Source organism: Carassius auratus, linkage group LG37M, assembly GCF_003368295.1.
Source record: "Carassius auratus strain Wakin linkage group LG37M, ASM336829v1, whole genome shotgun sequence".
NCBI lineage: Eukaryota > Metazoa > Chordata > Actinopteri > Cypriniformes > Cyprinidae > Carassius > Carassius auratus.
The window spans coordinates 384,662-400,401 of record NC_039296.1 but is presented as its reverse complement, the minus strand read 5'-3'; the positions used below and the strand labels follow the sequence as shown (position 1 = coordinate 400,401).

At 40.3% G+C, this 15,740-nt stretch overlaps 1 protein-coding gene across 2 annotated transcripts; it reads right to left on the bottom strand.

Moving 5' to 3' along the window:
• Positions 1-5,263: 5,263 nt before the first annotated feature.
• LOC113068185 (sulfotransferase family cytosolic 2B member 1-like) lies at positions 5,264-14,840 on the bottom strand. 2 transcript variants are annotated; one of them, XM_026240840.1, is made up of 6 exons: positions 14,654-14,840; positions 13,146-13,357; positions 12,929-13,055; positions 6,152-6,246; positions 5,707-5,887; positions 5,264-5,505 (listed from the first exon to the last, which is right to left on the bottom strand). In XM_026240840.1, the coding sequence occupies exons 1-6, from the start codon at positions 14,790-14,792 to the stop codon at positions 5,396-5,398; spliced, it is 864 nt and encodes a 287-aa protein (XP_026096625.1). In that variant the 5' UTR covers positions 14,793-14,840; the 3' UTR covers positions 5,264-5,395. The 2 variants fall into 2 exon arrangements, with proteins under 2 accessions (XP_026096625.1, XP_026096626.1); XM_026240841.1 differs by lacking the exons at positions 12,929-13,055; positions 13,146-13,357; positions 14,654-14,840 and adding exons at positions 6,835-6,961; positions 7,052-7,263; positions 8,266-8,516.
• Between the last annotated feature and the right edge of the window lie 900 nt (positions 14,841-15,740).

Genomic DNA, 15,740 nt, shown 5'->3' with positions numbered 1-15,740 from the left:
ACACTACCGCTAAAAAGCTGGGATAATGCTTTTTACAGGAGTTTCTTCTGCTCATCAAGGCTGCATTTATTTGATCAAAAATACAGGAATAAAAATGTATATTGTGAAATATTATTCTAATGTAAAACAGCTGTTTTCTGTGTGAATCTCTGTTAAGGTATAATTTATTTCTGTGATGTGCAGCTTTATTTTTAGCATGATGAGTAGAAGAAACTTAAAAAAAATAAGTAAAAAAAACAAACATTACAAGTCTCACTGATCCCAAACTTTTGAACGGTAGTGTATTGTAAAAATTTTTGTTGTGTAGGAAGGAAGAAAGCAGGATCGGCTTTTGCTACTGACTGCTTTATTTAATTCAAAAACAAAAATTGTGCAAAACAGGCACAAAAAATACACAAATCAACATAAACTTAAAGGGTAGCAGCCAGCAGTCCTACTCTCTCTCCCTCGCTCCCGTTTCTCCTGGTGTTTTGTACTCTCTCCACGCCTATTACTGCAACAAGAGACAGGTGTTCGTTATTTGCTCTTAACCCATTCACTCAGCGCGCGACTCCTGACGCTCTCCCCCACTGCAGGGTTCACTAAACCACGTCCCCCTTTGCCACATACCCCTACCGCCTGACTCAGGCCGGGGAGCCCCCCCCCATTTCGGGAGAGGAAATCGGCCACAGCCATCTGAACACACGGCCTGTGGACCACCGTGAACTTAAAAGGCTGTAAAGCTAAATACCAATGAGTGATCAGCGCTATGGTATCCTTCATGCGTTGGAGCCACTGCAGGGGAGCGTGGTCAGAACAGAGGGTGAATTCCCATCCCAGGGATAATAGTGGAGGGTGAGGACAGCCCACCTGATGGCCAAACACTCCTTCTCCACGGTGCTGTACTTAGTCTCTCTCTTAGAGAGCTTTTGACTAATGTACAGCACCGGCTGTTCCTCCCCCTCTATCTCCTGGGACAGGACAGCCCCCAGCCCCCTGTCCGACGCGTCCGTCTGCAACAAAAAAGGGAGAGAGAAATCAGGAGAGTGAAGCAACGGCCCGCCACATAGAGCAGCCTTCACCTGGGTAAACGCCTGCTGGCACGGCTCTGTCCATTGAACCGTATCTAGGGCTTCCTTTTTAGTGAGATCAGTCAAGTGGCTGGTGAGGTCTGAATAATTAGGCACAAACATTCTATAATATCCCGCTAGCCCCAAGAACTGTCTCACCTCCTTTTTGGTCTTGGGACTCGGACAGGTAGCAACCGCTGCAGTCTTATCAATTTGGGGAAGCACCTGTCCATGTCCCAAGTGAAAACCCAGATACTTTACCATATGCACCAGCACATGCACCATGGGGCCGCAACACCCTGTCCATCAGTCACTGAAAAGTAGCCGCCGCGCCAAACAGCCCAAAAGGCATTGCAAAAAATTGGTGTGACCCAAACGGCGTCGCTAAAGCTGTTTTTTTCTATGGATAATGGAGACAAGGGGATCTACCAATAACCCTTTGTTAAGTCCAATGTCGAAAAAAAAAGAGCCGCACCGAGCCAGTCAATCAATTCGTCAACCCGTGGCATTGGATATGCGTTGAATTTCGACACAGCATTCACCTTGCGAAAATCCACACAGAACCGCACTGAGCTGTCCGTTTTCAGAACTAAAACTATCGGGCTCTTCTATTACCCCTATTTCAAGCATCTCACCTAGTTCTTCCTGAACTACTTTTTTCTTGTTTTCAGGCAAGCGATATGGCCGGCTGCGAACCACCACGTCTCGATATGATGCTGAATGAGATTTGTATGGCCAGGTAGGGGAGAAAACGCGTCAGCAAAGGGTCCTCCTGTAATGTAGTCAAATAAATGATCGCAATCTTTCCTTAGAAAGCCACGTTTCTAGCATTTGTAAAACTGCATTTTTCCATCTCAAAAATATATCTAAATTACGGCCTATGCTCTCAATGTCAAATGCAGAAATGTTAATCCATGCATTTATGACTTCAAGGTTAGACTATTGTAATGCTTTATTGGGTGGTTGTTCTGCACGCTTGGTAAACAAACTACAGCTAGTCCAAAATGCAGCAGCAAGAGTTCTTACTAGAACCAGGAAGTATGACCATATTAGCCCGGTCCTGTCAACACTGCACTGGCTCCCTATCAAACATCGTATAGATTTTAAAATATTGCTTATTACTTATAAAGCCCTGAATGGTTTAGCACCTCAGTATTTGAATGAGCTCCTTTTACATTATACTCCTCTACATCCGCTACGTTCTCAAAACTCAGGCAATTTGATAATACCTAGAATATCAAAATCAACTGCGGGCGGCAGATCCTTTTCCTATTTGGCGCCTAAACTCTGGAATAACCTACCTAACATTGTTCAGGAGGCAGACACACTCTTGCAGTTTAAATCTAGATTAAAGACCCATCTCTTTAACCTGGCATACACATAACATACTAATATGCTTTTAATATCCAAATCCGTTAAAGGATTTTTAGGCTGCATTAATAACACCGTACTTTCTACATCATTAGAAGAATGGCATCTACGCTAATATTTGTCTGTTTCTCTCTTGTTCCGAGGTCACCGTGGCCACCAGATCCAGTCTGTATCCAGATCAGAGGGTCACTGCAGTCACCCGGATCCAGTACGTATCCAGACCAGATGGTGGATCAGCACCTAGAAAGGACCTCTACATCCCTGAAAGACAGCGGAGACCAGGACAACTAGAGCCCCAGATACAGATCCCCTGTAAAGACCTTGTCTCAGAGGACCACCAGGACAAGACCACAGGAAACAGATGATTCTTCTGCACAATCTGACTTTGCTACAGCCTGGAATTGAACTACTGGTTTCGTCTGGTCAGAGGAGAACTGGCCCCCCAACTGAGCCTGGTTTCTCCCAAGGTTTTTTTCTCCATTCTGTCACCGATGGAGTTTCGGTTCCTTGCCGCTGTCTCCTCTGGCTTGCTTAGTTGGGGTCACTTCATCTACAGCGATATCATTGACTTGATTGCAAATAAATGCACAGACACTATTTAACTGAACAGAGATGACATCACTGAATTCAATGATGAACTGCCTTTAACTATCATTTTGCATTATTGAGACACTGTTTTCCAAATGAATGTTGTTCAGTGCTTTGACGCAATGTATTTTGTTTAAAGCACTATATAAATAAAGGTGATTGATTGATTGATTGAAATGAGCTGGGAGTGCGAGAGATGATCTCCCCCTGGGGCCAGAGCGAGAGATTATTTTTTTACATTTGCTTCTAGTCCAAGATCATCCTCTCCACTAATCACCATCGCCAACATAAATGATTCTCCCTCAGTCTATTTTTTTTAGGAGATTGAGGTGATAAATTTGACGTGCTCCTCTCCTATCTGAGCGTATTACCTCATAATAGACCTCTCCAACTTGCCGTGTGACCTCAAACAGTCCTTGCCACTTTGCAAGTAATTTTTAACCTGACGTTGGGAGTAAAACAAGCACTTTATCTCCCAGTGCAAATTTACGCAAATTGGTTCCCCTTTATACATTATATAATTATATATTGTTCTGGGCCTGTAACAAATTTGCCATAGAGAGCCGCCCCAAAGTGTGGAGTTTTGTTCTCAGGTCCATCACAAACTGAATTTTGTTTTTAGATTGAGAAGGTCCACCCTCCCAAGTCTCTCTTATGACGTCCAGCACCCCCCTGGGCTGGCGACCATAGAGAAACTCGAAGGGGAAAACCCTGTGGAGGCTTGCGGGTTCTCTCGCACAGCGAACAACAGGGGTTCCAATCATCTATCCCAATTTTTGGCGTCTTCCTGAATGAATTTACGAATCATTGTCTTAAGCGTGCGATTAAAACGTTCGACCAGCCCGTCTGTTTGTGGGTGAAAGACGCTGGTCCGAATCGGTTTAATGCCCAATAATTAGTAAAGTTCACGTAATGTCCGTGACATAAACGCCGTGCCCTGATCAGTGAGGATTTCCTTAGGAATCCCCACTCGGGAGATTAAAGAAAACAGTACATCAGCAACTCTCTTAGCGGAAATGTTGCGGAGAGGCACTGCTTCTGGATATCGTGTTGCATAATCCAAAATGACTAATGCAAAATGATGTCCTCGTGCTGATCGCTCTAATGGCCCGATGAGGTCCATGCCAATTCTCTCGAAGGGGACCTGCATTAATGGGAGGGAGCGCAAAGGCACCTTTGGTGTAGCCGGTGGGTTTACCAACTGACATTCATGACAATCCGCACTCCACCTGTGCACATTCTCGTGAATGCCCGCTCAAAAAACTCGGGTCATGAGGTGACTGGATTAGAATGAGCCGCCTGAAAAAACATTTCCCGGCGGCTCCTAGGAACTAATAACTGGGTTGTATCTTCTTTTGTCTGAGCATCTTGGGTCACTCGATACAACCTATCTTTAATTTGCAAATATGGATAGGTAAACGGCTGTCCAGGATGGAGAGGCTGACCGGCGATGATTCTGACCTGTTTAAACGTGCATTTCAGGGACTCATCCTGAGACTCAACCACATCCCTGTGCACACACCGTACTTTAACCATGCGACCTGGGGCAGCCTGTGGGACATCCGGGACCGGGATCATCGTCCCTACCTCCATAACGTGACACCTGTCCACAAAATGGTCCGGATCCCCGCAACGCCAGCAGACTGGCCCAGACCTCCCTGCCGCTCCAGTGGCAGGGAATGGGTTAAGCGGTAGGCGTGGAGAGAGCGGGGAAACCGGAGTGGGGTCCACAAATCAACATAAACTCAGGATGAGGGTAGCAGGTAGCAGCCAGCAGTCCTTCTCTCTCTCTCCCTCGCTCCCGTTTCTCCTGGTGTTTTATACTCTCTCCACGCCAATTACTGAAACAAGAGACTGGTGTTCGTTGTTTGCATTTAACCCATTCACTCACCGCGCGTCTCCTGACGCTCTCCCCCGCTGCAGGGTTCGCTAAACCACGCCCCCCTTTGCCACATGTATATATTTATAAAAACTAATAAGCAAGGCAATCATTTTTAGAGAGAGTAATTAGTACAGTAATAAACACACTGTTAGTAGCTAGTAATTAAATAATTTTTTTATTAATTTACTCAACGCTATCTATGAATTTATTACACTTGCATGCAAAAGCTTAAAAATGAATTTTAGAAGTACTTTCATTCAAAGGAGGAATGTTAATAATATTTTTCTTCAAATCTTTTTAAAATAGGTAGAATTAAAATTGTTTTTGCTTCTAGCTATTTTAAAGTTAGTTTCTTATAAAAAAAATTAAAAAAGCACATGCAAATATCTCATTCTGAATGATTAAAATAATCTGTTATAGACCTGTCTGTTTTAATAGATAAGCAAAAAAGTTTAATGGTTAATGTGCTTTTTCTACGTAAACAAGATTAACTAGTTGTATTTTTTCAGTCCCACATGAATTTGAATGTCACGTCTTTCATTTTCTCTTTGTATGCAGCATCAAATCGCTGCTCTTGGGCTTCAGTGAACAGATTCTTCCAGTCGCCAGCAATTCCTGACAGAATAAAGCAAGACGAGCAATCCTGAGCACATCTGGATATAATCAAGTGAAACAATACTAGGCTTTTCATGACAAACTAGTCCCATTATAATACAATTGTTAAAAATGATTAATGCATGAAAGCTTCAGTTGTTTTTCATTGTCTGAAAGGGTGAGACAGTGTTGTCACAGAGGAGTTGTGTTCATATTTGTTACCTTTCCTCAGGAATTCAGATTTCTTCTGGTCCATGTATTCCTCTGGAACCAGAGAAAAGTTGGACATTTTGTTTTGTTTCATGTTCTTGAAGACGCAGTGATCAGCGATCTTCTCTGTCACGTCTGGACTCAGAGATTTACCAAGAAACTTGGCAATTTTCTCCACGGAGCCTTTCAAATCCTGGCAAGGATTTGTTTGATCTCATGTTAGAAACCAAGAAGCATTTTACAAGGATTTCAACGTTTTACTATACTGTCCAACTCAACACAAAAATGTAAAAAAACAACAACAATATTATATGTATAAATAATTAGTATTGTAAATAATAAGAAAAGAAGACTGCATTCTGTATTCAGATATTCTTGTAAGCCAGTACTGAGGATGCTATAAAGCATTGCTCTGGAGCACAAGTCAATCTAGTGTGACCTACAGTAAAGTACTTACAGCGATCATCTCCTCATAGAAAATGAACAGTATGGATTCCTGTTCTTCAGCATTAATCCAGCCTTTGACATGATCAAACCAGGAACCAAACATGACTGTGAATAAAAGATATCAGGCTTAAGTGCTGGGTTTCATTAAAATGTATGCATTTAGCAGACGCTTTTATCCAAAGCGACTTACATTGCATTCAGGCTAACAATTTTCTCCTAGCATGTGTTCCCTGGAATTCAAACCCAAACACTATTTTTGTCATGTTTTTCTTTTTCTTGGATTCTGGCAATTTCATAGTTTATTTTGTTTTCCTAGACTGGGCCTTAATATGAATCAGAATGCATAAAACGATTGCAAAGCTGCATTTGAATCACAATCCAAACAAAGATGCTACATGTAGGATGAGCAGTCTTTGATGCAAATTAGAATAATTTCCAGATTTAAAGCAAAAACAGTATGTTTTTTATCCAACATAAAACTTATTTTGATGAAACAGAAACAGCAGATGGACTGAATGAGAAGCAGAATGACAGCAGGGGGCGCTTATGGAACAGCAGAGATAAAGCGTTTCCTTGGTTACCGCTATAAACACTATTTGAATATGAACGAGTGATGATTTGTTGCACGCCTCACTTTTGTACTTTGCTCTTATAGGATGCGCTTTGAAACATATTAACTCTGTTAATGCATACTCTTTCCATCAAGGAACTTCTCCATGAACTCGTCTTGGGTTCCTGGATTCACCAGGTATGAGGCCATTCCATAGTAGTGATACGAGGACGTGAACACATCTTTGGGGTTACGCAGGACATAAAGAACCTGGAGCACAGAGCACAACACAATGATCTGAATGCATTTCATTAAACGGTGCACAATGTGTGATTTATTCCGTCTTGAGAGATGTTTTACCCTGGGCTTTATTTTGAAGTAAGACTGGTTCATCATGTGGTGATGGAAGTGAGTTGCAAAGACGCGTGGAGAAGCTCTCTGCTCCAGATTGAGCAGGATCACCCGGTGTTCCTCCAGCCATGGCACTCGGTCCCAGTTTGGCACGGTCAGCACCGGAGTCAGATCACCTTCACTCAAGATCAGAGGAACCACCTCCTGCAGCCATGTTGTGCCTGTGGAGCCAAGCACAGCTCACAGCTCCAGCTCACTTTCATTAACACATAGGAATACGCCATAAAAGTTTTGCAAAGCCAACAAAGAGTGCATTTATAAGAACTTGGCACATGCATTTTAACGTTTTTATGGACTTGGAAGGGATCCCTTTAATAATTATAAACATTCACGCCCGTTCCTACATTACAAACATTCCAATACAAAGCTGTTTTTGTAATGAAAAAAGGGTGTGAGGATGTGAAAACAGACTATGTAGTGAGCCGCCTACTTAAACAGTATTCTGGAGTATGAAGATTGTCTTTCTGTAATTGTTCTTGCTTAAAATTATAACCCAATTGTATTTTCTGCTAGCAACAGTTATATTGTTACAGTATCTTACAGTAATTAAGTGGAACCAGTATTTATAAACATGATAACTTTTGTTTAATCAGAAATCTATTGCATTTTCACTCTAAAATCTAGAAAGTTATTTTACTGGAACTTCACCATAAGATTCCATCTGTTAACATGAATTAACCACATTAAAGCATTAAAAGCATCAATTTAAACTTATACAATATAAAAAAGTGTAGAAACAATTTTCACTCAGAAATTGATAGTACATTTAACAAGTAACACATTTAATTAAACATATAGTACAGTTTTGGAGTAGAAAGACATTCAACTTATAAAAATGATTTCTGACAGTGTGTTAATAAATATAATTTAAAGGACCAGCTGACATGAACTAACTATGAGCAGCTGCATTTTTATTACATGAGGTAAACAAAGACTTTTATTAATTACTGTAACAAATGCATTGCTTTTCATTAATGTTGGTTAATGCAGTAGTGTAAAGCGACTCACATTAAGTGAGGAGTACTGTAGTATTTTGACATGAACTATAATTACCATGGTAAATAGCAGCAAGGTTAATGAACAACACAATAAAGAGGTTTACAGTAGGCTGCTATCTGCTGAATTATTTCCAGTGACTTGCATCATAAAGTCATAAAGCTCACCAGATTTGGGGTAAGTGGCGATCAGGATGTCCTCCGGACGGAAAGTGAACTCCTCGTAGTATCTCAGGCTCTCAGGAGGGTGTAAATGCATCGGCACATACACACCTTTATACAGCGAGTACAGCTCAGCCTCCGTCATGTTCTGAGCACTGCAGACTCAAATGCAGATCCTGTGAGAGCGAGAGCGAGAGGAGCGCGCAGTGATGCTGCTGTTCTGATGATTTTCTTCACTGTCTGGATCTTCATGCAAGCAGCACATCCTGAACTCTTACGCAACTCTTTGTCATTTAAAGGAAACACATGTCATAATCATTTATTTTATTGTGCAATACTATATGCTTTTTATTCCTAATGACAAAGTTGCAGCAGTGAAGCACGGGTCTTCTGCTGGATATAAACTCACTATAACATATATGAAATTATGGCATAACCCTGCAGGGCTCTCAAACTCAAATGGTAAGATGCTAGCAGAACAATTGCAAAACAGACATTGCATGTGGTTTTACACCACAAACTTGAGAAATATACAGTACAGTAAGTGTATGCAATATCAATATTTTTGACAGATGTGTTTTTACAGGCTAGTTTGTGTCTACAATAGCATGTATTTTATGTTTCTAATATCTCTGGTAGGGAATATTTTGGTTAAGCTCATGCAAATCAAGCACTTATTAAACATTATCTAAATGGAAGATTTCCACCCGGGACATGTGAACAAAGGTTTAAAAGATTTTACTGATTTTAATGAATTGTGTACATTGTGTACATTATCACATAAACTCATGTCCCTATATAAATATAGGGATATATATATATATATATATATATATATATATATATATATATATATATATATATAAACACACACACACACACACACACACACACACACAGTACTCAACAAATAAAACCTCAAATTTTTGTGTAATAATTTACCCAACATTACCCAACATTCTTTATGCACTACATTAAAAAAGAAATTGAAGAAACATAACATAAACAGTGCAATATTTATTGTTAATCATTTTCAGAACAGTGATATTTTTAATCACAAAATTCAAATAAAATGGAAAGATCACACAAATAACAATAAGTATTATTAATGGTTAAACTGTTAAATTAATCGTTTATAAAACTATTTTTTTTAATTAAAAAAGGTCTTTTTTTTTATCAAAAAATGTATTTTTTCAGTCCCACATGAATTTGAATGTGACGTCTTTCATTTTCTCTTTGTATGCAGCATCAAATCGCTGCTCTTGGTCTTCAGTGAACAGATTCTTCCAGTAGCCAGCAATTCCTGACAGAATAAAGCAAGAGAATGAATAAAGTCAAATGATATTTAAGTGAAGGTTTGAGGTGTTTTTTCCTACTTTTTGAATCATTGTATTAAAGTGAGGACATGATGTCAAGTTTTTCTTTTTTGTCCTCCCCATTAAGCTGTTATGTCATTTGTTACCTTTTCTCATGAATTCAGATTTCTTCTGGTTCATGTGTTCCTCTGGAACCAGAGAAAGGTTGGACATTTTGTTTTGTTTCATGTTCTTGAAGACGCAGTGCTTGGTGATATTCTCCATCATTTCTGGACTCAGAGATTTACCAAGAAACTTGGCAATTTTCTCCACGGATCCTTTCAAATCCTGGCAAACATTAGAATCATCTCATGATTCACAAATATGTCAGTGTTTTAATGTACCAAAAAAGAATGTCAATCATCCGAAATCCTCCTTGATTTGATAATTTATTGCCGTATAGCATGAATAAAATGCATTTACGCTGCCTCATTGTTTGTTTAAATGATATTTTGTTTGAGAATTTCTGCTGGAAGACATCAGGGCATTTTGGACATCTGGAAGTTTAGCTGAGGTTATGAGGTCTTGAGAAAGTGGTGATTGCACCAGAGAGACCTTGGGAAGGACCTTAGAGTCCTTGGCAAGTTTTACAAAACTTGTAACAACTACATAACAAAACAAAAAGGAAAGAATGGGCTCATACTACAAAACACACACACACACATGCACACACACACACACACACACACACACACACATATATATATATATATCATCTCAGGTTACAAGTGCATGTAACCATGGTTCCTCGAAGGAACGAGACGCTTCGCAAGAGAACGCTTTGGGAAACGCATCCAGCATGACTGGCTCTGAACCACATGTGTCTAATAGATGACATTCCTCTTCAGTAACTCGAGCTGCATTGGAGAACACTTTGGGAACGAGAATACCCAAGCCGCCAGACTTTCAAATCTTTGCCTAGTGTGGAATCCTGCACAGCTCGGGCGAGAGAACAGAAGAGCCAGGAGTGGCTCGCATATCTAGGTCACAGAACCTGAGAAAGGTTAGGGGCGTGGACCATCCCACAGGGTCGCAGATGTCCTACATCGAGACACCTGCCAAGAAGGCCTTGGAGGCAGCCACACACCTTGTAAAGTGAGCCTTGAGGCGAGGGGAGATCAGAGGACTCATAAGCAATCTCTTTTACGGGGACCATAGTACACCAGCAGCTGGTCCACACTTCTCCACAAGGCAGATCTGTGGACGTATGGATCCACTGCTCCATTGCGCTGGACACATACAATTAAGCTTTTCCTGGTCTGGCTCCCTGAAGGGAGGAGGACTGAATGCTTGGAGTACGACAGGCCGTGGTGTAGAGGATGGGACCTTAGGAACATACCCCACTCAAGGGTACAAAAACACTTGGGCCAGACCGGGTGCAAAGTCAAAATAGGAAAGGGCCACTGAGAGGGCCTGCAGATCTCAACTCTCTTGAGAGAAGATATCGCCAGAAGAAAGGTAGTTTTGATAGTAAGGTGGCGATCAGAGTTCTCCTCGATAGGCTCGAAGGGAGGCTTACAGAGAGCTTCTAGCACCACAGCCAGGTCCCACGTGGGGACACGATCTCGTACAGGAGGCCTCAGACTCAGCGCACCATGGAGGAAACTTGTAACTAGGGAGTGTCTGCCCACTTACTGGCCACCAAGAGGGGCATGGCAGGCAGCAATGGCCACCACGTAGACCTTCATAATGGAGTAGGTCAACCCAGTGGAGAATCGGGCCTGCAGAAACTCCAGCACTGTACCAACCAGGCAGTTAACTGGGTCAGTTCTGGCGTTCTCCGCACCAAAAAGTGAAAAGATTCCACTTCAAGGTTTCCTCGTTGAGGGAAATCTGGATTGGAGGATGAACTCAACAGGTCCCTCCTAATGGGAATCACCCATGGAGAGCTGTCAAGGAGGGAAATCAGGTCCAAGAAACATGCTTGGCCCGGCGAGAACGTGGGTACTAATAGCAGACGGACCCCTCCAGAACTCCCGGGAGCAGAGCAATCTGGGGAATGCCGTACAAATCAAGCCTCGGCTAAATCTGTACCTTGGCATCCAGCACCAATGGAGCTGGATGAGTCAAAGACAACCAGAGGGGACAGTGTGACGTCTATCGAGTCACAAACAGGTCCACCTGAGCCTGGTCAAAAATTATCCATATCTTCTTTACCACCTCGGTCTGAAGCCTCTACTCCCCGGGCCTCGTCCCCTGCCTCATTAGGATGTCTGTTCCCATATTCAGATACCCAGGAATGCTCTCAGCGAGAGGAGTTTGCCCTGGGACCACACAAGGATCTGCTATACAAGTTTGTACAAACAACGTGATATGAGAGACCACTGCTGTGTTGTCGGTGCGCACCAACACAAAGTGAACTCTTAGGTCTGGGAGAAAGTGTTTTAGTGCCCAAAGCACAGCCAGCATCTCCAGGCAGTTCTCTGCAACTGCGGTGAGGAATGACTCGATCCGGGAAGGAGACATACTGTACATCCCTGTATCTTGGTCTAATCCCTCACGCCAAGATAAGTGGTCCTCTGTAATGGTGAAAGCACACTTTTCTTGGCATTTAGTCTTAACCCAGACTCTCTCATGTGGGTGAGAACAACATCTTGATGTTGAACCACCATATGCTCTGACTGAGCTAAAATCAACCAATTGTCTATGTAGTTCAGTATGTGGATGCCCCATAGCCGCAATGTGGAAGAACCCAATATTGGTATGCTTTGACTCTCAAAAGCAAACCTCAGGTGCTTCCTCTGAGTGGGAAGGATGGATATATGGAAGTATGCGTCTTTTAGTTAAATTGTGACAAATCATTCCTTGGACCTGATCTGAGACACGATCTATGTGCATCCTGAACTTTAGTTGCATGACTGAGCGGTTCAACTGATGCAAATCTAAAATGGGACGCAACCCTCCATCCTTCTTTGGAACTATAAAGTACTGGCTGTAGAACCTGGACTCACTTTTGTGAGGAGGGACCACCTCGAAGGCCTCCTTCCTCAAGAGACTCTCTCCTTCTTGTTCCATGACCAGAACCTCCTGGGGCCCACCAGCATGGGAATTACTCATTCGAAACGAGATGGTGGAGAACCAGACTTGATTCTGTAGCCTCTCTCTACAGTGTGCAGGACCCACGGAGATCTATCTGTCTGTCTCTCTGTCTGTCTGTCTGTCTGTATAGGGGAATTGCTGTTTATTCACAATTTTGACAATACTCCACAATTTTTGGTGTTTTATCCAGTAAAATAAAGATTGAACAAACTCTAAATCCAGCAATCCAGTTTAAGATGCTCATAGTATGAATTATTTAGCCTTGAAGTCCATACCGTTTCCATCAAGGAACTTCTCCATGAACTCGTCTTGGGTTCCTGGATTCACCAGGTATGAGGCCATTCCATAGTAGTGATACGAGGACGTGAACACATCTTTGGGGTTACGCAGGACATAAAGAACCTGGAGCACAGAGCACAACACAATGATCTGAATGCATTTCATTAAACGGTGCACAATGTGTGATTTATTCCGTCTTGAGAGCGGTTTTACCCTGGGCTTTATTTTGAAGTAAGACTGGTTCATCATGTGGTGATGGAAGTGAGTTGCAAAGACGCGTGGAGAAGCTCTCTGCTCCAGATTGAGCAGGATCGCCCGGTGTTCGTCCAGCCATGGCACTCGGTCCCAGTTTGGCACGGTCAGCACTGGAGTCAGATCACCTTCGCTCAACATCAGAGGAACCACCTCCTGCAGCCATGTTGTGCCTGTGGAGCCAAGCACAGCTCACATCTCCAGCTCACTTTCATTAACACATAGGAATACACCATAAAAGTGTTGCAATGCCAACATAGAGTGCATTTATAAGAGTAAGAGTATAAGAGTTTTTCGTAGTTTACTTTTAAGTGACACAGACCTGCATAACAATAAAAGACTGAGTTTGCCTTTCTGCATTTAGGTTGAGTCTTAAAAGTCTTAAAAGCAAAACTCAAGCAAGCAAAGCAATCCCTTGTGAAAAAGAGTAACACTAGGAATTAAGATACTTTAAAAGAATGTGACTTAAAATGCATGTTATTTACAATTAAATGAAAACACATTATTTTAAATTTACAGTACATTAAATGTGATTAGTTAACTTAAGTGTGATTTTTTTTAACCCACTTAAAGTATATGTAAATTTAGAACTATATATTTTCTTTGTAAAATAATTTAAGTGTACTGTATGGCAATTTATGATAAACTAAAATATACTTTCATATAATTTATATTGAAAATTTTTATTTTCAATGGTGAAGTTGTAGTACATTTATATATATTATACTTTAATCTAATATATTAAATAACACTTTACAGTTAAATTTCTTTACAAGTGCTTAGTATGTTAGTCAGCACATCAAAATAAGCATAGTTCTTCAAAGCACAACAAATGATTATTACAACTAGGCCTTTCAAACCTATTAATCTCATTTAATCCAAAATAAAAGTTTGTGTTTGCATGATATACTGTATGTGTGTGCATGCTTTGTATATTTGTCATGTATGTATAAATACACAAACATACATGTATATATTTAAGAAAACATTTACATTTATATATAATATAAATCATATATAAATAGGAATACATATATACAAGTGTAAATATTTATTTAATGTATATGCACATAAATATACATATAATTTAGACACAAACTTTTATTTTGGATGAGATTAATCGCGTTTAATTGTATTGACAGCCCTAATTGAAACGTAACGATTAAAATTGTGCTTGAAAGTAAAACTTAATTTGACATAATAATGAATAATGAAATAATAATGAAAGTTTCTCTCTTTAAGTGGCCTGTTATTTTATTAATATTATATTATCTGCAAGTGCAGTTTTAAAAAATATATACTTTTAAGATTTGAAGTACAATACTAAGTGAACATTCAATACATTTTAGTGCACTTTCACAAGATCAGCCTTAACTGAAAGTAATATTTATGAAGTGACCCAACATTTCTTATTTGATTTTTTGATTTTGATTCTCCAGTGACCTGCATCATAAAGTCCTAAAGCTCACCAGATTTGGGGTAAGTGGCGATCAGGATGTCCTCCGGACGGAAAGTGAACTCCTCGCAGTATCTCAGGCTCTCAGGAGGGTGTAAATGCATCGGCACATACACACCTTTATACAGCGAGTACAGCTCAGCCTCCGTCATGTTCTGAGCACTGCAGACTCAAATGCAGATCCTGTGAGCACTAAGTGAATTACTCCTCCTTCATTCTCCAGACCTTCAGTACAGTCAACAGATCATAAACGGGATCTTTCGCAACTGTTTGTGCTTTTGTGAAGGAACCAAATGAATGTCATGTCATCAACTTTGCAATACATCCATGTTCCTGATCCTTAGCTAATGCTGCAAAACTTAATTATAATACAGAAATGTCTCCAACCATGGAGTTATTGACAGTACACTCAGTTTACAGACTTTTTTTGACAAATGTTTCTTGAGAAGTAAATCATCATATTATTCTGATTTCTGAAGATCATGTGACACTGAAGACTGGAGGAATGATGCTGAAAATACAGCGGAGCATCACAGAAATACATTACACTTTAACACAGATTCACACAGAAAACATAATAACAATATTTCACAATTTTCACTGTAGTTTTTGATCAAATAAATAAAGCCTTTTGGAGCAGAAGAGACTAGAACATTTTTTTAACTTTTGAACAGTACTGTAAACAAATATTGCACGTTAAAGCCTTTATGTTTGATGCAATATACAATTATTCATAACGTAGATTGTAATGCATTATATATTTTCATAATTATTTGTAATCAAAGTTAAAATGCATTATAATATGTGAAGGTTTATTTGTCACGTTTTAATGCATAATACTGGACTTTCTAAAGATGTAACAATAACGATTCCAATAAATGATGAAATAAGGCTATAATAGAGATTATATTTTAAATGAAAGAATAAAAAAGCTATTTTGTCTTTTAAAAATAATTTTAAAAAGATGTTAATTTCAAAGCATTTATCTAACTGTAAATGCAACTGAATAATATTTTCACTCCTTTTTGCATAATTTCCCAAAATTCCAGCTTGACCGAAAATGATGCACAATAAAATATTCAGATTGTTCACACATAACA

Excerpts from the sequence above, each read along its gene's own strand:
- LOC113068185 (XM_026240840.1), bottom strand. The coding sequence starts at position 14,792 with ATGACGGAGGCTGAGCTGTACTCGCTGTATAAAGGTGTGTATGTGCCG. Across the intron at positions 6,247-12,928 it reads GAAGTTCCTTGATGGAAACG|TCATGTTTGGTTCCTGGTTT; the intron begins GTATGGACTTCA and ends TTTTATTCACAG. Across the intron at positions 5,888-6,151 it reads TCTATGAGGAGATGATCGCT|GATTTGAAAGGCTCCGTGGA; the intron begins GTAAGTACTTTA and ends AATCCTTGCCAG.